The sequence below is a fragment of the Equus caballus genome, chromosome 2 (genome assembly GCF_041296265.1).
Source record: "Equus caballus isolate H_3958 breed thoroughbred chromosome 2, TB-T2T, whole genome shotgun sequence".
In the NCBI taxonomy this organism is placed as follows: Eukaryota; Metazoa; Chordata; class Mammalia; order Perissodactyla; family Equidae; genus Equus; species Equus caballus.
Genome location: NC_091685.1, coordinates 48,143,203 through 48,167,996, shown reverse-complemented (window position 1 = coordinate 48,167,996; position 24,794 = coordinate 48,143,203). Strand labels below are relative to the sequence as shown.

Sequence of the window (24,794 nt, the reverse complement as noted above, 5' to 3'; positions counted from 1 at the left end):
GTGTATCTTCTCTGGAAAAATGTCTGTTCAGATCTTTTGCCCATTTTTTAATTGGGTTGTTGGTTTTTTTTGTTCTTGAGATGTATGAGTTCTTTATGTATTTTGGATATTAACCCCTTATCAGATATATGATTTGCAAATATCTTCTCCCAATTGTTAGGTTATCTTTTCGTTTTGTTGATGGTTTCTTTTGCTGTGAGGGAAGGAGATTCTGACACGTGCTACAACATGGGTGAACCTTGAGCATATGATAAGTGAAATAAGCCAGTCACAAAAAGACAAATACTGTGCTACTCCACTTACATGAGGTCCCTAGAGTCATCAAGTTCACAGAGGCAGAAAGTAGGATGATGGGTGCAGGGGCTGGGGGGGTGGTGAAGGAGTTCAGAACACACCTCCCCCCAACATGCCTCTTTGGCATAAGGATTATTTTGAGCTAAGGACACTTAGAAAACAGCAGGTGCAAGAAGGATGCTCTGGCCTCCCTTTTTCTTCCAAGAAGCAGGAGAGGAAGACACCCTCCCAGTACAGGAGGAAACAGTCACATCCTCAAGGACGGGAGCCAGGCTGCGAGAATTCTGTGCACAAACCTTGTTAAACCTGCCCCCGGCCCCACCCCGCCATCTTCGGCAGCCTCCCCACACAGTTCAGCCACTTTTCCACAGGTGTCGTTGCTCAACCACACAGGCAAATGCTCAGGCCTTGCCGCTTCCTGGGGTCTCTGCTTCCTCACAAGGGCTCCCGTGTCACACAAAGCTTATACTAAATAAATCTGTGTGCTTTTCTCTTGTGACTCTGTCTTATGTCAGTGTAATTCTCAGGCCCCGCTGGAGACCCCAGGAGGGGAGAGGTAAAGCCTTGTCTCCCCTACAGGTGGAATGAGGAGCTGGTGTCAAACGGGGACAGTTCCCGTTTGAGATGCTGAGTAAGTTCCGGTGATGGATGGTGGTAATGGTTGAACGACAAGGTGAACATACTTGACGTACACTTAAGAAATGGTTAAAATGGTAAATTCTATGTCATGTATATTTTACCACAATAAACAATAATTTTAGATGTGCATATTCTATCAATCAACCAGTCCAATTTCAAGGATGTGTTCAGAGAAACACCCTCATCTGCTAAAGATATGCCACAAGAAGCTCCCTGTTATGTGTAGGCAACAGTAAAAAGCACCAGGCAGCCCAGTGTCTGTCCAGGCGGCAGTGCTGGGTTAGCGCAAAGCCACACCAGGAGCACGGTTACAGACGGGGTAGCCCAGCTCCATTTGTGTTAAAGAAAGGTGTGCACAGATACATACAGAGGCTTTCATACGACTAATGGGCTCTCATTACACACTACCACTATGTACAGCCACATGTCATTTAATGACTGGGACACATTTTGAGAAATGGGTCATTAGGTGACGTCATCCTTGTGTGAACATCAGAGCGAACTTACACAGACCCAGGTGGCAGAGCCTCCTGCACAGCTGGGCTCTGCGGCACTGAAACTGTGGGACCGCCGATGTACGTGCGGCCTGTTGTCGACCGCAACGTCGTCATGCCTTTACGTGACTGTAGGTGTGAGCGTTTCCAGCCACGCAGACGAGTCTGGAAAGGGCCCCTCCAGAAGGGCTGAGAGGCAGACCTTCTCTCTTGTTCTACATACTCCTGCCCTATTGATTGTTCTAAAGTAGGCATGTTAGTTTAAAATAATAATAATAAATAAGCAAGCCTAAACCCCCCCCACAAAATTTTCAGGAAACTCCCACAGCTGCTGATTGGCCTCGGCAGGCAGGTCGGCGCATCAGAGACCCAGGCGAGGTTTGGCTTCCACTTTCTCTCCCTTCTCCTCAGAGGCACATCGCTCACTCTCTGTGAACCATCCAGCAAAGCCACAACACACTGAGTGAGCACAGCACCTGGAGAGTTAAATCACTCTGCCCCTGAATCACTGAAGATCAACGGCAACCCAGGCAGCAAGGAGCGTCCGTGCCCGAGACTCACCATGAAGAAGATCCAGGCTGGGACCAGCATGGCCACGGCGGCGGCGCTAGTGTAGAACTGCAGCTCGGCAGCCCTGCAGGGCGAGAAAGTGGCGCCTGGCCCTCTCTCCACACGGGGGCGGGGGTGGCCTCCTACACACTCCACAGCAAGAGCCCTCCAGGGCGCCCAAGGCACTGGGGTTCACCTTCTCCCGTGAGGAGAGAGGGCTGGTGTGACAGCCAACATCCATGCTAGTGGAAGTTAAAAGCAGACAGAGACGGGCTGGTCGCTCAGGTGCCTCAGTAGGGCAGCTCAAAACAGGCGGGTTTTTTAATTCCAAGTTTCAACAAGGTATTTTAAAGGCCACCTATGCCAAGATGGGAAAGGTGTCAGGTCTACAGGGCATTTGCATCTTCCCACGGGGAGGGGTCCTCTTGGGCCTAGGAAATTGGAGATTACACTTGTTAATGATACTTACGAGAACCTGTATTTGTCCCCGCTCAGGAGCTTTTTTGAAAAAACATTTTGCAAACTAGAAAAAAGAAAAGAAGAGGTTACCGGTCAACACAGAAGTTAGTGTGGAACCGCAAATGGACGGAGCGCTTCCAATGCTCCCAAACCACATTGGCAGCACCCCGGGCCGGCCACTGGATGTCTGTTGTGAACAGCCCACACCAGGCATTTCCCAGGCATCACTCTACGACGAGGGGGCACCATGCCTGCCCCCCTTTTACAGATGGGTAAACTGAGGCAGTCAGAGGTTGAGCAACAGGCCTGAGGTTGCCCAGCTCTTAGGTGTCAGAGGATCCCAGAGTCCCTGCTCTAAGTGCTGCACAAAACGCCACTCTGAACCAAGAGTTCCCATAAATCAGCAACTACCATCGGCTGGGCACCCAGGACCCTATGTGTGGAGCAGGGGAATGAAACTAAGCACACGAAGACCCCAGTAGGAAAACATGGACAAAACTCCTGAATGGGACAGACAGGCCATGGAGAACACAAGGCAAGGATAAAACTGAACAGCGTCCAGCTTCCTCAGGACACATGGACTGGCACTTAACCAATAACTCTGCTCTCTGGACTCCAGAAGCAGGGGTTTGTTTGGTTTTAATGAAAAAATTTAGTCGAGGACGAGGTCAGACAGAAGCTCTCTCGACGAAACCATAAACCTGAACAACTGTTTCAGAAACACCAAGAGCACGGACCAGGAGCCTTTCAGAGAAGTTCACTGGCTCCACCTCCCTCCTAGGAATTTCACTGCAGGACAGTGAGAAATTCAGAGAGAGACTCATGTCAAAAAAGTTCCCTGCAGATTTAAACAAAAGAATCCTTAACTCGCAGATCATCTGCCAGGTGAAGCAAGAGGCGGTCACAGAGCTCTGGCTCCTGGAGAACAGCCAGCGCCGGGAAGCGATGCTTGTGAGATAACATGGAGTCAAGAGAATGAGATGCAGACTGCACGTGGGGTCTCACTGCTCCATGTTTCCAGGAGCTACAGACGCAGAGCGAAAAGGCGGAACGAGATCCGTCGTACATCAGGAATGAAATTAAACATGACATTTGCTGTCACTTAGCTGTGTTATTCAGAACCTCAAGATGGGCCTGCTCTACCTTAGCAGTGACAACAGCGATAACTCTTGGACACCCGTGCTGTTGTCTCCTCTCTTCTCAGAAACAGGAGACCTAGAAGCGATTGGTCAATCTGAAAGAACAGGTCTTGGTGGGGTGGGAGTGCGGCCTCCAACAACACAGCGTGTGCAAGAGGACCCGTCCCAGACTAACCTGAACACCCGGAACAGGACACTGCCCTCCCTCTCGCTGCAGGACAAGGAGCATTCCCGCGCTCCTCTTCCAGCACCTCACCCCACACGAGTCCGGGCCCTCACTGTCCTCTCTGCAGGGTGATGCAGGACACAGACAGGCCACTAGGCAGGAGAGGAGCCGCCAGAGCAACTGGGGGCTCCCGGCCACCACTCCAGGAGCTGCCCCTTGTTCCAGCTCTAAGACGGCCTTTTCTGTTTTATTTAGCTTGAATGCACATATTTACATATGTGAGTAGAGCCTCGTTTACTCTGTGCATTTCAGCATTTATTAGCTATCCGTATCCCTACGATCAGTGTTTTTAAGTATCAAGACCATGTATCATCAAATTCTGGCTTGGGTTTTGAGAAAAAGTGACCTTATTGGGGTACTTACAGTTTTGCTATCTAGGAAGAGGCAGCATCAGATGTACCCAGCTTTGAATTATGGGAAGTAATTCTGAGTTAACCGGGACTTAAAGATCCATCAAGATGACGGGAAGCGAGTGCTATTTCTCGAGCATACCATGTGTGTCCCACGCTTTTCGCAACTCACCAGTCCATGATGTTGGTGGACAATGCAGCCGAAAATCCCAGAACGTTGAAGCTTATCTCGGTCGCCGTGCACAGCGCCAGGCCTGCCATGACTGGGATGAGGGAGAGGTTGACCAGCAACCCTGGAAAGGGCGCAACACACACAAAGATGGCGGTAGTCAGTCTATTCAGCTGCAAGCTCTCATCCTGGTGCCACGGCTGCTTCCAGCCCCTCCAGGAAGCCCACAGACTTTCACTTTAATTCAGAAACGAACACAGACTCTATCAGATTCTTTACGTTGGAGGGAAAATACAGCAAATAAAGTCCACGTCTGCAAATAAGTCCCATCACCCTCTCCAAAGCCAGGCACCTCTGAGGCTGTTTCTCCACGAGAGGCCTGGGCCTGGGGGCACGGTGCACCGACCGGAGCCCTGTGCTCTGAGATCCTGCCCCCACGCACACCCCTCGGCCCCACGACATCTCACTCGCAAAATGAGGTGGGAGGACGAGAGGTCGCCAGGTCATGCCATTACAAAGGGGAACTGGGGCTGGGGGCTGCCATTTGGGCCTGGTACAGGGAGGCTCCTACAGGTCCCACACAGACTTCATCCCTCTTCGTGTCCTTCTGAGATCTAATGAGCCACCTGGAGGTGAACGGCATGACGCCCTCAGTGCACGGACAGGCACAGGGCAGCGTCTCCACATCTACTTTGATTTCAGATACACGTTCAGTTTATTCTGAGATTCAAAGAAAACGAGGGGATGAGCCTTCTGTGTTTAGCAAAAGGGAACAAAAGCGCAGCCCTCAGACGATCTGCGTCGACCTGACAGGATGGTCCTGTCAGGTGGTGTCCCCATCACTGGACAGTGCTGTCCTGAGCAGTAACTCGGATCCTCAGGAAGGTCAGTGAACCAAGGAGTCTGTGGGTCAGTCAACGCAGCAAACCCACAGGCCCTGCGTCGTCACAAAGCCGAGAGCATAAGAGAGGAAACCTGGGGTGCCAGGGTCTGCCTCTAGAGCACCCTCTCGGTTCTCCATCATTTAGCCTTGTCCTCTGGTCTGTCTGTAGATTTCTGTTGAATGACGGACATTAAGTATGAAAAGTACAGAGAGTTAGAGACCGTGAGTGTGAGTTAGAGACCAGGAATGACTCGCTTCCGCTGCTGGGATGCAGGCCAGGTGTGGCAGGCGCCTGCAGCCGTGGGTGTGATCAGATTTGGGTCCCAGATGAAAGTCCAGGGCCTTGCCGGCAGTTCCCCCTTGGCAGGTCCCGCTCGCTCTTGCCTGTTCAGCCCCCGAGGCTGCTCTGCCTGGATGCCCAGTGCTACCCAAGGATTAGCAAACACTTCTGTGGGGAGGGCAGGTCGGGGTCACTTTTCTGGGTGACCTTTGGCCCTGAAATCTTGGCCCCGAGTTCTGGTCCCTCGGTCACTCTCCAGTGCCTCCCCAACAATTTCTTTCTGCTAAATTTTACCAAGATTTTCTAATTGTTCTCAGCAAGAGAGCTGGTTTGCTACAAGCTTATCCGCCACAGCTGGAAGGCAAATCATGATGTCTTAAAGTCACATGAAATAACCCTTTTTGTACGGTTAAGCTACCAGCTTGACGTGCAATCAGGTTCATTTGTTTCATGTAGCTCACGATTTTTAGGAATGGCTTTCTGCACTTTGACTTGATTTTGCTTTACCATCAGCTAAAGCGTCTGCGTGGCTCCACAGGCACATCTGTGAGAAGGCCAGTTGTGTCCTTGTCCCCCAGCAATTCCCCCCCTCCCTCTACGGCACATAGTTGCCTTATTTTAAGATCTTGCCATTTTCTTAATTGAAGCGAATACATATCTATGTCTATTAGTGCTCATCACAGAAAAAAGATTACCTATTATATGCATTATTCTGCGCTTTGCTTGTTTTCATGGAACAATACCGGATATGCTCCTTTTTATAAAGGTTGGAAGGAGAAACAGGGACGTGAGTGTAACGTGTGGCTAGCTGGAAGGAGTCGGCCTGTCGTCAAAGGTTGGAGATTTGAAAATAGATCCCATTTGCTGACCCTTGGGGGGGACGGAGAGGTGCAGCTGAAAGCAGTGAGGAGCAGGACCAGACGGGGAGGAGGCGCTCACAGGGCGGGCAGGATGTAGGAAAGGCTCCGGGACGAGGGGCTGCACCACCAGGACTGAGCCGTCCCGTCACCAGGTGCCACTTCACACGGCAAGGAAGACAGTCTTATCCTCCTGGGACAAGGGATGGCCCCTGAGGTAGGTCATTACTTCTTTACCAGCTCCTCCTCCTCCACGGAGCAAAGGAGAAAGACACCTGAAGCCAGTGAGAGGCAGCCTGTGACCCCGAAAGGTGTGAGAAGTGACGGCATCGCCGCCCGGGGGGGCCAGGCACAGGGGCCACTCACCAGTGTACTCGCCAAGGATCATGCGGGACATGATCACAGTGAAAATGGGGGCAGAGCTCTTCACAGTCTCAGCGAACGAAACCGCCACGTTTTTCAGGCTGACCAGACCCAACACCACTGTGGCGAACCTACCGGGAAGCCGACAGGAGCGTTAGGATGGTCAGACCGTCTGCAGGACAGACAGACCCTTCAGGGAGCTGGCCCGGCCACAGGCACATTGACTCCCGACCCCGCTGCCTCTCCCCTCCCCCTGTCATTCTCCAACCCGCCCCACTCAGTGGCCCTCCTGGCCACTTCCTCCGGGCCAGGCCCTTCAGGAAATGGCCTTTCCACCCCACCTGCAGAGACTTCTGTTTCTCCAGCATCACCAGAGCGTCTGCCCCAGGGAGAAGGAGGCACGTTACCCTTAAACCATCATTAAATTGGTTTCATGGCTGTTCCAGAAAGAATCTGATCAAATGTATGTGCATTAAAGCCACAAAACCAAATATATTTGTTGTCCTAAAATCTACATAGTCTCACAATTTTATAAAGTTTGCACTGAAAACACACCTATGATCAGTGAATTATGATGTCAGTCAGTTGATTTCCCATTCTTAGTGATGGGTAAGACATTTTATACACAAAAAACTCAGACACTCAACCAAAAACCTCCAATTCCTTACCTCATTAGACCCACAAACAGCATGATCATGATGAAATTGGGTGGATAAGAAAGCCGGGTTTTGTGCTGATATAAACAGCAAGGAACAAATATTTTAATACATCCAATAAATGTAGTTGACAGCATTTGCACAGCACCTGAAAGAAGGAGATGAAGAGGCCAAACTGAAAAAGAGAATTATTTCCCTTCCTAGCGCAGAAGTAGACAGAACACGCCATTCCACATTCCCAAGGTGCCCTTACCCCCCCAGCTTTCCTCTTCCCTCCTGGGGCCACTGGCTCTTCCTTGTGCTTACCACACATAACGCACTGCCCTGTGGCTCGCAGGCACCCCGAGCTCTCACCCGGGACCAGGGCCTGCTTTACCTAGCGTGCTGGGCTCTCACCTGGGACCAGGGCCCGCGTTACCCAGCATGCTGGGCTCTCACCCGGGACCAGGGCCCGCGTTACCCAGCATGCTGGGCTCTCACCCGGGACCAGGGCCTGCGTTACCTAGCATGCTGGGCTCCCCCTCCAGCAAGGACAGGATGTACTTGTTGAGGAAGAGAGTGCAGAAGCTGAAGAAGAACCAGAGCGTGAGGTGGAACAGGGCGCGGGAGCTCCATATGCCCAGGTCTGACTCGATGACGGTGGTCTCCGTGATGGTGATGGTGAGCACGTTCTCCTCGGGGACACTGTCACTCTTGGTGAAGACAATCTTCTCACTTCGGTGGCTGAAGAGAGAGTCCCAGGGGAGGAGTGGCTTTCCCCTGGGCTTCTCCTTGGGGCCAGGGGTGAGCTCTGCCGCTGCTTGAGGTTTTGCAGACACAGACATGCTGCTACCACAGCAAGTGGAAAGCCTTTATCTCAAGGACAGCGGCTGGCACGGGTCACTCTGCCTCCCCAGGTGCAGGGACCCCAGGAGGGAGGGCAGCGGCGATCCCAGTGGGCATGCCTCTCCCAGCAAAGTGTGGGGTGCAGGCTGAAACAGTTGGAAAAGCAAGGGCGTTAGTTCTGACTATGAAGGTGTCAACATCCACCAAGTTTTAAGCACCAATTTAACATAACTTGAAAAATGCATACATGGAATTTCAGCCTCATTTCCTTGTCTGTGTTAGTCCAACACCCAGGATGCAGGCAGCCCTGGCCGTGGTGCCCCATCCTGTTGGCTGCCTTCCCCTCACTGGCCCTGTCTTGTCGTCCTAAGACCCCTGGCCCCTGAGGCTGGTTCAGTTCAGCCCAGGCCTGAGGTCTGTGCCACCTGCTACCTGAGGCAGTCAGAAGTGCTCTGCACCTTCCTACCCATTCTGCAACCAGTGGAAGCCACGGAGGAGACGGGCCACCACCCTGGGCCTCTCCCCTTATGGATCTTGTCCCCTAAAAGCTTTTCAGGCTGGGCTTTCCCAGGCCCTAACTGACTTTAATATTTTACCCAGCATTTTGAGTTCTTTTTATTTTATTTTTCCTTCTCCTCAAAGCCCCCCAGTACATAGTTGTATATTCTAGCTGTGTGTCCTTCTAGTTGTGGCGTGTGGGACCTGCCTCAGCGTGGCCTGATGAGCGGTGCTAGGTCCACGCCCAGGATCCGAATGGGCGAAACCCTGGACCGCCGAAGAGGAGTGCGTGAACTTAATCATTTGGCCGCGGGGCGGACCCTTGCGCTGTTCTTCACAGGAGGACTGAGCTCCCACTGTCAGACACTGAGTTAAAACCCACCCATTGGGTTTTAAACTTCAATCACGGTACTTTTCATTTATGGACGTTCTGCTTGGTTCCATTTCAAATTGGCCTGTTTTTCTCACAGCATCTTGTTCTTTCCTTAACTTTCTGATGTCTTCTTTCCATCTTCTATTTTACTGTCTCTGACAGTTGATCACCCAAAGACCTCCGCAGTGTGACCCTGCTTCCTGCGTGCGTCGGGTGCCACTGGCTCGTGGTGGACAGTTCCTGGTGCGTGTCATCACCGCCTTCAGCAGGACCTGAGACCTGGGGCCCTGTGCACCCGGGCCGAGGGAGCTCCTTCTCGAGTTGAGGGTGCGCCTTTAAACAGGCTTGGGTCTGCCTCTGCCAGGGGCCCCAGCGGTGTCACCAGCCCAGGACCGACTTTATGCTTTCTGGACAAACCCTCAACACACCAAACTCATGCCCGCCTGGTACTCCGGCCCATGGTCGTGATTTCCCTCATAAGTCAGGACTGGTCTTTCTCCTGTGCTGGGAGGCAAATTTTTCAAGGTTCTCAGTGACAACTGCCTGTGCCATCTCAGGAGGGCCAGGGTCCGACCTCCTTCCCCAGGGATGTCACATCCAAGTCCCTGGGCCGCCACCACCCTGCCCAGGCAGCCTCACATGGGCTGGCCACTCGGACTGCCTATTCCTCCCCAGTTTCTGACATCTGAGGTTTCCTTGTGTTATGCAGAGCTCAGTCATACATCTGAAATGACGCCTATTATATCTTATCCCTAATTTCCAGGCGTGCAGAGCAGGAGGTATTTGGGTGTTGAGCTAGCTGCACCACACTCCAGGGGGTTGTGCTCCTCTCCCGCCTGCCGGCACTCAACAGGGACACATGCTGTCACCTCCTGGCCGAGCTCCCCTAGGAGCTCAGGCTGCCCACCCCACTGCTTCCTGCTCATCTGCCTACAAGAGCTTAGAGGTCCCTCAAACCCAAGTGGTCCACACTGCACTTGTGGCTTCCCCACACCAGGAACCTGGCTCCAGCCGTGCGCCCAGGTGACGCAGCCCCAGACGCGCTGAGTGCCCTCCTGCCCTCCCTCGGCCCCCAGTGTCCACCCGCCTGTCCATCTGGTGCTCTCGGTCTGCCCAGTCACACACTAGCTCAGCACCATGAGGTCCCAGGGAGCACCCTCAGCTCCTCCATGCCACCCATCTGCACCCTGACCCTCAGCACAGCAGGGCAGCCTCCCCAGACCACAATGGGTGTGCGCCCGGCCCTCCCACGGGCTTACTGTCCCCGGGATACCCGCAAGCTCTTGAGCTCCTTGGGCCACAGCACCAGGTCTCCACTAAAATGCCCACTTCCTTCTTATTCTTCTCCAGCCCAGTCCTACTGTCTTGTTCGGGGCAACAACATGCTAGGAGCAAAACCTCTGCGGGCTCGGGAATCCCCTGCAGCTGGACTGGCTGCGCCCTGAGTTGGAGATGTGGGGAATCTATGCTCCAACCCCAGCCCCCACTGCCAGGGACAGGGGCCTGGCTGCAAGTGGAGGTGAAATGCAGGAACAAAGCCCACTGCTATGGTGCAGGGTCCCTAAGAGCAGAGAGAGAGCACCCCACCCGAGGGCCCCTGGGTCCCAGACTGTGCCTCCTGGGCTCCTTACCACAGGAGCCAACCAATGCTGTCTGTGGATGCCCAGCATCCTGGCCTCCTGCCGGGCCCTCTCCTAGACTGGCCGCACCCCCACCTGCCTGGGGCCTTGCACCCCTGCCCTCTCTCCCTGCTCCCTCCCACCTCCAGGACACAAGCACCACTGGGTGTGGGCTCTACCTTCCCAGGAAAGCTCCTCGTCAGGGCCCAACTCTAATTCCGAGGCCCCCAACAGCATCAGGTCCCTCTCCTCGAGGACTCTGTCATGGTGTTTGTCACACGTACCCCACAGCCACCACCGAGTTTCGAAAACCAAACCTGTTTGCAGGGCAAGGAGTTGACGCTCAAGATGTACCCACGGCACCAAAAAACACCACAAAGAGCAAAGGCAGGTGCTACAGGCCCAGCCGGCAACCCACCATCCCTCCTCCACCAGATGCAAGACGAAGCTCGGGTTCAAAACGTTCGTTTTCCTGCCCCCTCTGGTGCCACAGGGCGGTAACGCTGTGAACTGTCCTTGCGGAGGCACGGCCGTACAAGGAAGCAGGGTCTCACCTTCCTCCCTGCCTGGACTGGCAGGGGTCCTCGGTGCAGCTGCACGCAAACACCCCGAGCTCAGACAGACAGACAGGTGTCCAGCTCTGCCTGGACCAGTGAGGCCAGAGAACTGCGGGGGAAGTCCGAGTACCTCGTTGCCTCAGTGACCTTTTGCCCCTTGGCTGATGCTCAAGTGTGACCAAGCGGGGAGCCGCCAAGCTGGAACTGCCCCGCCGAGGCACTCACAGTTCTGTTACTGTCACCGACTGTCCCCACTGACTGTTGGAAACAGCCGACAACACAAATGCAAATAGATTCCGATCGAAACTCTCGGATGTGACCTTTCAGGAGTCACTGAGAGTGACAGGGAACGAGAGAGAAACCATAGCACTTGGCCAAGGCTGAAGCAGGAAGAGAGTTGATGGCCTGGGGACTTGGGCGCTTCAACTCTCACCAAAACCCGCTTCGGGAGGTCTTTCCTGCAGCATTTTTGTTAGTAGCAAAGCACAACCTGAATGCCTTTCCACGGGAGGAACAAGCACCAGTCTGCTCGTGGGGCTGGACCCCAGGCAGTCAGAGGGGCCTCGGCCTCACGAGCCAACGGGGAAATTTTACAGCTGCCGCAGCAACAACACAACAAGGCTGAGTCGGTGGAGGGGGGTCCGGCAGTGGGGAGACACACAATACGGTTCCACAAAGAGCTGTTAAATATGCCAAAACACTACTTACTGTTTAGGAAAAAAACATAAAAAGTCTTGAAAATGAGTGAAGAACAGAGAAGTCAAGGCCGCGGTTATCTCGTGGAGGACCAACAGGACCAGGGACAGGGCCCAGAGGAAAAGCAAAAACATGTCACACAGCACGGGATGTGCGTGGGCAGGCACCGTGTTATTTCCACACTGTCCTGCAAGCTTGAGATTTACACACGGAAAGCATCCCGTGTCCCTTGAGCAAAGTCCGTTGTCAGAAGCACAGCCTCTCCCGGGTCCTCAGGGGCCCTGTCGAGCCACACGTGCGCCCCCAGATCTACAGACGCCTGTTTAGACCAGAGCCCACACAGTTGGAGCTAAACCTTCGTTTTCATTATGGATTCCGATTTCAGGCTGGATCAACGGCCAGTGTTGGACGGAGGGAGTGGCCGGAGGGCGGGTGGGCAGCACTGGTAGCAGGTCCAATTGCCGGCCCGTCCTTCCCTGGCCCCAAGACCCAACTTCAGAGTGAGTGCTTCCTGGGTGACCTGGGCTAGCCTCCCAACGGCTGGCCCCTCAGGGGTCGGGTCTGACCTGTGCCCTGGGAAGTTTCTGGTCAGGTGGCGCTGCGCTGCCCTCCTCCCATGCACAGGGAGCCAGAGACTGGGCTTCCAGAGCAGAACACAGCAGGTGCCGGGGACCCAGATGCCCAGCCACTCATGGGCTCCGTCAACAGACCAATGCTGTGTCCACTCTCAACCAGAGCAGGGTCCAGGAAGCCCAGGACGAACGCTCTGGCCACCACGAAACACTCGCCCTCCAGGGCACAACCTTGTGACCATCGAATCTGCACAAACAGCCCAGTCTGGTAAAGGAGCGATGCAATGGCTGGGAGCCCAGGAGCAGGGAGGCCCCACTTGGCCTCTGCACCCAGCCAAGGAAACCGCTCTTCCTGGGCCACTGGAGGGGACAGGGGCCCTCTGAGTGCACACAGCTTCTGTATCAAGTCCAAATGCCTCTGGAGTCAAAGCAGGGCTTTGAACATCTTAAAAAATGAAAGTAGGAGCTGGCCCGGTTGCCTAGTGGTTAAGTTCATGTGCTCTGCCTCAGTGGCCTGGGGTTCACAGGTTCAGATCCTGGGTGCAGACCTACGCACCACTCATCACTCATGCTGTGGGGGCATCCCACATACACAATAGAGGAAGAGGCATAGATGTTAGCTCAGGGCCAATCTTCCTCACCAAAAAAAGGGAAAAGAATATGGACCCCAGGTGCAGATGATGTTGGTGCCATTTAGCTCCTTCCCTACAAAGCTCACTAAATCACATCCAGGTATCTGAGCTGTCTGCTTGACTTTGTTGAGTTAACACAAACCCACGTGGGAGGAGAGAGAGGTGAGGAGGCAAGAATGTCAAAGCTGGCCACAGAGGGGCCGAGGCCTGGAGAGCAGAAAGCGCGCTCCAGACTCCTCTGGGACTCCCGGGGTGAGGGGTGGGGTGGGGCCGAGGGGCTGGAATAAGGAGGAAGCAGCGCAGGAGCAGCAGCTGCAGACCGGGCTGCGCGAGGCCCTGGGCTGTGATGGAGGCTGAGAGCCAGCAGGAAAGCAGACACTGAGGACGAGAGGGGCCTGGCCATGGCCCTCCAGGCAGGAGGCCAGAAGGAGCTTCTCTGGGGAGTTCAACAGGCAAAGGACAGACCTTGAGCAGGAATATCGGGGCCCCAGGAAAAGGCCTCGACAGAGGACACAGCTGAGCAGAGGCAGAGCCTCTGGTCAACCTCAGCGCCCACTGGGAGAGGAGTGCAGGCAGGGAACTGGAGAAACGAAGCAAAGAGGAAGAAGAGAAAACAAGGCTGCAGGAAGAGAGCTCGGAGAGAGAGACACGGCTGAGACCCTGGGAGAGGTAAGCAATGAAATGTGCACGGACAAGGAGATGTGACTGTAAAAATAACCACGAAGGGCCCCGGGAGCCAAGAGCGGGGCAGCAGAAGAGAAAATCTCACCAGGGGCCTCTGGATTCATGCTGGGGGCAGACAGGCTCCCAGGAAGCTCCAAGTTGGGATGGGAAGAAATGTGAGGGGCTCCGAGGACCCCTCAACAAGCAGCATGGGGAGCTCGAGGTGGCAGGGGTCCTGCTTTGAGCCACCCCCTACAGAGGCGGAAGTGGCCCCAGCCGAAGATCGCCACCTGAAGGAGAAGTAATCTACACTGGAGAAAAGCTTCCGCCATTCAGGCTGGAGGACCTTTGCAAATGAGTATCAATGGACGAGGATCAAAGATCAAAGATCAGCCCCACCCCTTGAGAGGCGGCCAGTGGGGGAGAAGCTGCCACCTGGCAGCTCCAGGGAGGGACAGCTGGAGCCCAGGATGAGGTCCTGGAGCTCTCAGATGCACAGCATGCAGTGGTGTGGACAAAGAAGCCACCGGGAATGTCTAGAGATGAACCGTACAACTGCTGAGAGAAAATTCCATGAGGTCTTTGCAGAGTTTCTGTGTCTACTAATGACAGAGGGAGACACACGACTTTACTGTGGAGAAACTGCAGACATCACCCAAGCAAGTGGTCAAAGTTGGAATCACCAGAAATGAGACAGACACACACCGTGTCCCCCCCGGTCTGAGGCACAGAGAAGAGCAGGTCATCGCTCCTGTGGTTCTCCTGCCACAATCACAACCACAAACCTAACTGAGAAAATGCCAGACAAATCCAAAGGGATGCAGGTCACAAAACTCAAGGATTGGACGAGACCAAGGGGACAAGACCACCTGACCAATGTGAGGCACCAGATGGGATCAAACTCCAGAAGAGGGACACAAGTCAGCTACAGCCCAAAGGTGAATTGGTCTGTGGATGAGCTGACAGTCTTGTATCGACGTTTGGATTCGGCACAATCCTACTGTACCACTGCGCTAAACCTACTGAGATCACGTGAGATGTCAGCACCGTGGAGGCTCGGAGACACTGGATGGAAACTTCTGCAAATCTCCTGCAAGGCTACGAGTTTCTCAAAATAGAAGTTGGAAAATTTTGAAATAAAAATCAACTTGGTGGAGCCAGCCCCAATGGCCTAGTGGTTAAAGTTCGACACACTCTGCTTTGGCAGCCCGGATTCACTTCCCAGGTGCAGAACCACACCACCTGTCCCTCAGCAGCCATGCTGTGGTGGCAGCTCACATAGAAGAATCAGGACTTACAACTAGGATGTACAACCACACATTGGGGCTTTGGGGAGGAAAAAGAAAAGAGGAAGATTGGTAACAGATATTAGCTCAGAGCAAATCTTTCCCAGCAAAAAAAACCACACCCCAACTCAACTGATGGGTTAAACAGAAAAGGCAGAGCTGAATAAAGTTATTGCATTTGAAAAAATGTCTGCGGGAATTATCTAGAATGCAGCACAGAGACATGAGACTAAAATATCAAAGAGACAGTAACCAAAATATGGAGGAAACAATGAGAATACAAGTTCCAGCAGGAAAAAAGAGAGAAAGCAGGCTATTTAAAGACGTAAAGGGGCCACCCGATGGCAAAGTGGTTAAGTTTGCGCGCTCTGCTTTGGCAGCCCAGGGTTTCGCGGTTTGGATCCTGGGCACAGACCTAGCACCACTCATCAGGCCATGCTGAGGCAGCGTTCCACATGCCACAATCAGAAGGGCCTACAACTAGAATATACAGCTATGTACTGGAAGGCTTTGGGAAGGAGAAGAAGAAGACGAAAAAAAAAAGAAGATCGGCAACAGATGTTAGCTCAGGTGCCAATCTTAAAGAGGTAAAGAAGGCAAAATTTCGAGAACTGATGGAAAATATGAGTTTTGGAATCCCAACATATCCTAAGTAGACTAAATCAAAAGAAACCCACATGAACACACATTATGATGAAACCACAAGACATCAAAGAGAAGATCGTCATGCACCCAGGCACAAAGCACAGATCGCCCACCCGACAGCAATACCAAAATCACACGGAGCAGACTGAGACGTGGGGAGGGCCAGCCCGAGGCTAACGAGGCCGCCCCTAAGGGCCAGAGGGAGGGCGTGAAGGAGGTGGGAACGACCCCAAGACAGCAGCAGACGCACCTTCTTTTTTTTTTTTAAAGATTTTATTTTATTTTTCCTTTTTCTCCCCAAAGCCTCCCGGTACATAGTTGCATATTCTTAGTTGTGGGTCCTTCTAGTTGTGGCATGTGGGATGCCACCTCAGCATGGCCTGATGAGCAGTGCCATGCCTGCGCCCAGGATTCGAACCAGCGAAATCCTGGGCCACCGCAGCGGACTTAACGACTCGGCCACGGGGCCGGCCCCCTAGATGCACCTTCTTAAACAGTTACAACTTAGGGAAGCTTGCTAACGTTCCACCTGCTTAAAAAACAGAAACAAGTAAATCAAAATCTCTAAAACGCATACAAACAGAAATGTTTGAACCAAACTGTAAATCAAATGAATAATCAAATCACAGCGAAAAGAGAAGAAGAATCAACCCAACTAACTTCCCACACAGCATCTAGGACGCAGGTGCTCAGATCAGAGACAAAACGAAAGAGCTCTCAACAGACTGACCTCTCAGTGGCAGGAGTCACAGGTTAGGAGTTCTGGATTGAACAAATAAGTGACTATGCTGTAGATAACAGGAGCGAGATTTGTTACTGTCCGCGAAGACAGTAACATACAGAAAGGAGGGAGGAGAAAATGAGTCCTGCGGTGCGGGCCTGCCTGGAGGTGTCAGGTGTCAGAACTCATGGTTTTGACAGAGATGGACAGACGGATAGAGGGAGGCAGGCACACCGCGCTTGTGCACAGCACTTCTATTTCTGTATCTCACAACTTTGTCCACCGAGGGGTCTGGTGGCAAAAACACCCCAATGGCAATGAGTGCACCCACCGCCCTGATGTTGCTTCTCAATGTCACTCTCCACCGAACGAACCAGCTCCTGGGAGGGAATGGCCGATTCTAGGGCTGGGGCATTAGCTGGGCCAGAAAGAAAAGAACTGCTCAAAGAATGATGGGGACAGGTAAAAGGACACAGGAGCAAGCTGAGGGAACGCCCTCGAGTGGAATCCGGGGCAACTGGAGAGGGAAAGTGAATGATGCCTCAGTAATGGGTTAGAACCACTGAGCAAAATAAGGCCCCATGCCCACAGTGAGGGCAAGCGAGGAAGAAGAGGAAACTCTTTTTGGAGGTACAAAGTCAACTGCCCAAGGCCAAAGGCACGAGGGAGTTGGAAAAATCACCATTTGGCAACCACCACTGTAATCAGACTAACAACCAACTCGGGCAAGAGTCACCAGCAGACGTTAAAGCTGCTGGGAGAAAGTTCAGACATAACAGGATAGTGGTATTCCCACAAGGCCCGTGTTAATTACAAAGGAACGTTGTGGAAGCGCAAAGGGTAAAAGATAAGCAACACTTCCTCAAAGGAGGAGAAAGTGGGGGAGGGGGACCTGCCTGTCAAGATCAGAGGATGTTCAGGGCATGCGATGTGCCAGTGCAGACAGACAAATACGCAAATGAAGAAGAACACAGGGCCCAGAAGCAGGGCTACACGTAAGTGGAATCTGGAGGTCTGACAGGGCGGTGGTGTTGACCAGGGAAGAAAGAAGGCCTCTCAGTCTACAGTGCCAGGAGAGTCGTTATCGCCACTAGGAAAAAGCGGACTTAACGACTCCGCCACGGGGCCGGCCCCCTAGATGCACCTTCTTAAACAGTTACAACTTAGGGAACCTTGCTAAGGTTCCACCTGCTTAAAAAACAGAAACAAGTAAATCAAAATCTCTAAAACAATTCGAGACAGAGCCCTCAGTAACATCACAGGGCACTTCCTGTGAACCACGCAGGGTCTGAGCGAGCATTTCACATCATCAGCTCAACACACCTCCACCACAACCCTTGAGAAAGCACTGCTGTCACCACACAAGCCACACGCAGTGAAGAGTCGGCCACACGGCAGCACTCCACTGTGAAACCGAAACGTGTAAGAGAGTGTCTTTCTGATCTTCGAACCCAAAAAGCACCCAAAAAGCACTACCCACAAAAGAAAACATGGACAAAACAGACTCAATTGGCTAAATTAAGAACTTTTGTTTCCTGACAATACACTATAAAGTGAAACGACAAGCAACAACCTGGGAGAAGAGAGTTAAGACACGACAAACGGTTAATATCCAGGATACATAAAGAATTCCTCCAAGTGGATAGGAAATATAGGCAAAAACACATCAAAGAAAATTTCTAAATGACCAATCAGGACAAGAAAGGCTGCTATATTAGCTACTTACGGCCCTAAAATAAATCACCCCACAGCCAGCAGCTTAAAACCAAAGCACGCTTGTGACCTCACAGTTTCTGCCCTGCCGGCTGCCTCTGGCTCGGGTCTCTCACGCGGCTGCCGGCTGCCGCCATGATGGTAGCAGGGCCCGCAGGCTCACTGAAGGCTCGACCAGGGCTGCACGACCTGCTTCTAAGCGCACTCACGGGGTTCCTGTGGCTGCTGGCGGAAAGCCTCCCTTGGTCCCTTGCCTGACGTGGGCCTCCCTCAGGGCTGCTCGCAAGCTGGCACCTGGCTTTCAGCAGTGAGAGAACACCCAAGAAGGAAGCCGAGTCTTTCTGTAAGCTCATCTCAGAAACAGCCTCCCTTCACGCTTGCTGTGTGGCATTCATTAGAAGTGAGCCCCATGGGCGAGTGGTTGAGTTCGCACACTCCGCTTAGGCGGCCCAGGGTTTCACTGGTTTGGATCCTGGGCACAGACATGGCACCGCTCATCAGGCCATGCTGAGGTGGCGTCCCACACAGCACAACCAGAGGGACCTGCAACTAGAATATACAACTGTGTACCGGGGGGCTTTGGGGAGAAAAAGGAAAAAATAAAATCTTAAAAAAAAAAAGAGGTGAGCCCTGGGCCAGCCCACCCTCCAGGAGGAGAGATCACAGAGGGTGTGAACATGGGGATGAGACCATGGGGGTCATCCTAGAGGATGCCTACCACAGGCACTCAGCCTCCGTAGGAATCAGGGAACCGAAGAGTAAAACCCCAGTGTGAAGGCATTTTACACCTCCCACATTGGTGAAAACCAACAAGTTTGACAACACCAACAGTTGTTGGATAGAGTCTGATCAAGAGGAACTCACACATCACTAGTGGAAGTGTGCACTGGCACAAGCACTGTGGAAAATAATTTGGCATTACCTTGAAAGGTACCCATGTTTATACCCTTACAAACCAGCAATTGCATCCTAGAGAATTCCCCTAGACAAAGTCCTCCATGTGTGCACGGGGAGACCCATGCAAGAACGTCCAGAGCAGAACTGTTCATCATCACAACAACTGGGGAAACCCAACTGTTTACCTGCAAGGGAATGAAGACATGGATTGTGGGATTTTCACATCATGCAACATTGGATAGCAGTGAAAATGAATAACATACAGCAATACGCAAACAGGGCTGAGTGACATACAGGTTTTCTCAACACAGATGATGGTTGATCAAATGAAATCAACGTTTATCATCGGGAACCACCCTCTCTGGGATGCAACAGAGACACTCAGAGGCTGTCCTAGGCATCACGCGCAAAAGCTGGGAGGAGCTGGAGGCCAGCGGGGCCTGAGCTCAGAGGGTCCTGCTCGCCGAGGTCCTGGCAGGACCACACCTGCCTTTCCAGCCCCTGGTTTGTGTGTGTCCATGCCCTTCTTCTTTCTTAGTTCGTGTGTTTCAAGTTGCTTTCAGTGAGAAGCAATTCTTGCCCTGCAAAAGACTGAAGGTCAGCGACCCTAATCCAACAATGAAAAATTGACTTCAGGAGTCAACAGCCCACCTCATCAGAGTCAGCCTGGAAATAGGTGGACCAGGATGGATGTGGGCGCACGGAGCGCTGGCTACCCCCCAGGTCACTGGAGACCATGTGTGAGGTGTCTCCCCCTCAGACCATAGCACAAATAACAGGAACTGAACCGTAGCGTTTCCCGCCCAGCAAGGAGCAGGGAGCCACTGAGCTGCCTTTGCTAGGCCAGGGCTGGGCTCTTAACCTTTCTCTCGCCCTGAGCCGTCCTCAGAAGGTGCACATGTAGGACTAGAAGGAAACCAGCTCTACTGAACTGTGATGACACGTCACAGGAAACAGATCTGTGACATCTGTACTTCGTAAAAGCACTGCGCTACACGACAGGGGCTAAACCGGGTCCAGCCTCCGCTGACCCCCACAGGGACAGGCTCAGGGTCAGCTGGGACGGCTCCTGGGCTCTAAACAGAGACAGAGCTGCGGTGCGGCTGCGACCCCCGCGGTACACTCACCACTGAAGAAAAGTTCAGCGAGAGGTTAGTGAAAATAAAGATATCAGCGTCCCCCATCCAATTTTGCACACCCCGAGGTTCTAGGGCTGGTCAGCAGGAGGTTAAGTATCCCTGTTCTACAACAAACAACTTAAGATGTTCTCCTGGTGAGGAAATCTAGGTTAGCTCACACTGTCAGCAGGGCACTGCAGAGAAGATGCATGAAAGTCTGCAGACGTTGTGCACTGCAATTCAGAAAATCCACCTCTGGGAATTTATCTTAAAGAAACTATCCAACAAAGGTCCACGCTTGTACACACAAGATGTTCAACCAGCTTTGTTTTTAAGACCCAGAAACTGGACACTATCCAAGTGTCAAAGGAGGAGTTTGTAATAAACTCTGGCAGTCACATAACGGGCACTGTAGCCCTACAAGTCTGACAAAAATGTATTTATCACAAAGTCAGAGCAGAGTTACAAGACCTTTGTACAGTGTGCTCTGATTTTAAAAGTACAAATGGTTCAGAACAACATGTACCAAGTCACCAACAGTGGTCAGCTCTGGGAGGCGGGTTCTCAGATCCACTAACCTTTTATTTCTTGTTTCTTTTCATCTCTTTATTTTCTAATGCGACTGAATTGAAAACTAATTATTTTAATGCAAAGCCCTCCTACTCTCTCTAGACAGCCCGTGTCATGCTGTTCAACACTGTTTCACTCTGCTTTAAAATGTTACTTGCAAACTTAAATATTTTGGAAAAATACATTGTATCTATTAAAAAAACAAAGCCAAACTAAAAAGCCACCGAACAGAAACTCCACTTCGAAACAGCAGCTTTTCCTTTGAAGGCAGCGGTGAGCCACGCGTTCAACGGCTTCAGCGCGAGGACAGCGGGCGCCGCCTGGCCGTCCACACGGCCCGCAAACCGGCTAACGGACTCCGGCCCAACTGGGAGTCACCACCCGGTTCCCGAGCCGACGTCGCCAGCCCAGCGCCGCGGGCCGCCTGCCGCCTCGCTGCAGCCCTGCGCAGGAGGGACGCCAACGGCGACGACCTCGCGGGCGGCGCGGCCTGCGGTCTTTACCTGGTCCTTCCGCGGCCGCTGCACCTGCGGCTCCAGGTCCGGGGCCTCGAACGCCCCGCGCCCCGCCGCCCGCCTGTGTCCCCGCCCCGCGCGGCCCTGGGCGGCGGCGAGGAAGGGGCGGGGGTGGGGACGCGGCCCGCCCCGGAGCCCCGCGCTGCCCGGAGCCGCGAGGCCCGGCGTCCAAACGGACGAGCGCCCCGAGGCCCGGCCGTGCGCTCGGGGGCCCCACGCCGGCTGCCCGGAGCCGGTGACCGCGGGCCTGTGAGGCGGGGGCGGGAAGACGCTCCGCGAGGTGGAGGCTGATCCAAGGAGCGGACGGGCGGGATGGAGAAGCGACGGTCCTACCGGCCGCAGAGCTGTCCTTTCGGGGGAGGGGACAGCTCAGGCCGAGAGGGGCAAGGGAATGCAAAGGCCCTGGGGTGGGCCGACCGGCCGTGACGGCAAAGGACGGGGTCCGAGGGCCGTGGGAGGAGGGGAGGCGGCCGCTGGCGGCGCCGCTATCGCTTGCTTGACTCGGCGCTTCCGCGCGAACCGGCGCGCGCCCTCGGGAGGGACCCGGACGCGGTGCACGCGGGGTCTGCCCCCGACGCGGGCGGAAGCCGCCGGGGTGGGGAGCCGGCCCGCGCCCCCGGAGGCGGAGCACCCGGGCTTCCCGCGCCCGCCGCCCCTCCGGGGGGAAGCGCAGCTCCTACCCCGCCGCGGCTCCTCCACCGCCGGCCGCGCACGGCCTCCGCGCGCATCGGGGATGCGGCGGGCGCCCGGGGCCTCGCCCTCAGCGCGGGCCGGCCGCAGGGCCAACCCGGGGCGCTCCCACCCGCCGGGCGCCGGGGAGGCGGGGCGGGCGCCGGGGAGGCGGGGCGGGCGCCGGGGAGGCGGGGCGGGCGCCGGGGAGGCGGGGCGGGGGAGAACTGCGCACGCGGCGCCCCGCCCACATCCGGCCTGAGGGCACGCGAGTTAAGGGGGCCGCGCGCCACCGCGGGGAGGGCCGCTTCCGGGACAGACGGGCGGCCTGGGGCGTGGTCTCCGCGGGCGAGCAGCGCCTCACCGTGGGCGGCGCCGGCCCTCCGACCGCTCGACGCGCACGCCGGGCCGGGGGCGGCGTGCGCCGCAGGCGGAAGTGCCCGCGAGCCACCCGGAAGTGGCGCGCCGGAAGCCGGCGCAGCCTCCCGGCCGCCCGCGGGAGTCGCTGCCCAGTTCCCTGATCGTTTGGGGTTCCCGGCCCCCCCGCTCAGCCGAGGACGGGGATGCGCTCGTGGGCGACAGCTTCCCTCACGGTCGTCCACTTGACACCCTCCGGGCCGTACCACCGCGGCCCAGGCGGAGGGTAGCGCTGGCGATGCCCCCTCCACCCCCGCAGCTGCCCGTTGTCACTGTCCGGGCAGTACCACCGCGGCCCAGGCAGGGGTGTGGTGCTGTGATGACGGCCGCCTACTGTCGCTGTCCGGGCCGTACCACCGCGGCCCAGGCGGGGGTGTGGTGCTGTGATGGCGGCCGCCTATTGTGGCTGTCCGGGCCGTACCACCGCGGCCCAGGCGCGGGTGTGGTGCTGTGCTGGCGGCCGTCTACTGTCGCTGTCCGGGCCGTACCACCGCGGCCTAGGCGGGGGTGTGGTGCTGTGATGGCGGCCGCCTATTGTGGCTGTCCGGGCCGTACCACCGCGGCCCAGGCGCGGGTGTGGTGCTGTGCTGGCGGCCGCCTACTGTCGCTGTCCGGGCCGTACCACCGCGGCCCAGGCGGGGGTGTGGTGCTGTGATGGCGGCCGCCTGTTGTGGCTGTCCGGGCCGTACCACCGCGGCCCAGGCGGGGGGGATGCGGGGCGGCGGCGTCACCCAGCCCGCCGCAGCCATTGTCATAGCCCGGACCGTCCCACCGCGGGCGCCGGCGGAGTTGTGGTTTCAGGGGACAGCAAATCCGGCCCCAGTGCGCCCACGTGAGAAGAGGAAGACGAAGCGAGCGCGGCGGCTGACGGAACCGGCACGCAGGCGCTCCGCTGGGTCCTCGGGCCACCCCGGCGGCGGCTCCGCCCAGGCCGTGGGGCTCCGTCCAGGGGCGGCCCGGGCCCCGGGAGGGCTCGGGGCGGCGGGGCCGGGCCTGCGCGGGGCTCCTCGCCTGCTGCCCTCCCTGAGTATTTTCAGGATCAGGGTTATCGCTAACCTTCTTAAAGATTACTTTTCGGTTAAAGTCTCACTTATTTTTCTTTGTATTGTTTTAAAATTAATAAAGTTCTTCAGCTCTTGGCCAGAGGCTCCGTGAATGGACGAGGGCACGGGCCTGGCCCTGGGTGCCCGCCGGCGAGGCTGCGGCCGGTTTCCGGGGGTCCGGGGGGCTGGCCCCGGGAGGGCCCGAGTGCCCGGGGCTGGTTAGGGGCCTGGGCCCGAAGGGGCAAAACGGAAAAAGAAAGCGGCCTTAAGTTAAATTAGTGTTGCTTACGTAGGCACCTCAGAACGTAACAGGTGCCATCGTCATCCTGCCAACCTAGAAAGCAAGTCTGCCTGTTACTTTATGTCCAAACGAGTTTATTTGGGAACAGCCAGAAGAACCGCACTCGAGGAAGCCCACGCCCTGACCAACCCGCGGCAAATGGGGACAACACAGCAGCGGTGTCCTAGCCGCTTTCCTGGGGGGGCGGCGCTGCTCCGAGGACGGCCACTCGGGGAGGGACAGTCCAGGCCCCGACGGCTGCTCGCTGGCTGGGCTGTGGCCGGAGGGGAGAGAGGTCTCTCCGCTGTAAAGCGGTTTCCCTTCCTCTGGAGACGCCAGTGTCCTCTCTCCCCGCCGGGAGCACGGGACGGCGTGTGACGGGGTGCGCGCTCCCCCTGCCGGCCTCCGCGGCTCCAGCCTAGCTGAGGTCCCTTCCTTAATTTCCACAATCCCTAAATTGAGTATTTGCGAGGACTTCATCAACGTGAACAAAGTTTACAGGGTAAATTTTCCTACTTTGCAAAAAACCCTGAGGTTCTTTTTTTTTTAAATTGAGTTAATGATAGGTTACAATCTTGTGAAATTTCAATTGTACATTAATGTTTGTCAGTCGTGTTGTAGGTGCACCACTTCACCCTTTGTGCCCACCCCCCACCCCACCTTTCCCCTGGTAGCCACTAAACTGTTCTTAGTCCATGATTTTAAATTCCTCATACGAGTGGAGTCATGCACAGATTATCCTTCTCTCGCTGGCTTATTTCACTTAACATAATTCCCTCAAGGTCCATCCATGTTATTGCAAATGGAATGATTTTGTTCTGTTTTGCAGCTGAGTAGTATTCCATTGTATATATGTACCACATCTTCTTTGTCCAATCATCTGTTGCTGGACACTTAGGTTGCTTCCACGTCTTGGCTATTGTAAACAGTGCTGCAGTGAACATTGGGGTGCATAGGACTTTTGGGATTGCTGACTTCAAGCTCTTTGGATAAATACCCAGTAATGGGATGGCTGGATCGCATGGTAGTTCTATTTTTAGTTTTTTGAGGAATCTCCATACTGTTTTCCATAGTGGCTGCACCAGTTTGCATTCCCACCAGCAGTGTATGAGGGTTCCTTTTTCTCC

At 54.8% G+C, this 24,794-nt stretch overlaps 1 protein-coding gene across 8 annotated transcripts in view; it reads right to left on the bottom strand.

Annotated features, from left to right (window-relative positions):
* Nucleotides 1-22,920, bottom strand: part of SLC35E2 (solute carrier family 35 member E2) — a 31,121-nt gene extending 8,201 nt beyond the window's left edge. For 2 of the 8 annotated variants that reach the window (XR_011436578.1, XM_005607585.4), the window contains exons 1-7: nt 21,247-21,385; nt 7,861-8,329; nt 7,371-7,506; nt 6,706-6,833; nt 4,323-4,443; nt 2,446-2,499; nt 1,989-2,061 (exon numbers count right to left, since the gene is read on the bottom strand). Coding sequence is in view for 6 of the 8 variants with exons in the window: in XM_005607585.4 (XP_005607642.1) it covers nt 1,989-2,061; nt 2,446-2,499; nt 4,323-4,443; nt 6,706-6,833; nt 7,371-7,506; nt 7,861-8,182 (834 nt within the window). In the remaining 2 variants the exon portion in view is untranslated. Of the gene's footprint in view, nt 1-1,988; nt 2,062-2,445; nt 2,500-4,322; nt 4,444-6,705; nt 6,834-7,370; nt 7,507-7,860; nt 10,475-13,899; nt 14,160-19,114; nt 19,241-19,349; nt 19,462-21,246; nt 21,386-21,938; nt 22,077-22,291 lie in introns of those variants that run through there. The other 6 variants (XR_002806361.2, XM_023635994.2, XM_070261142.1 and 3 more) reach the window with 5 other exon arrangements.
* Nucleotides 22,921-24,794: the final 1,874 nt, after the last annotated feature.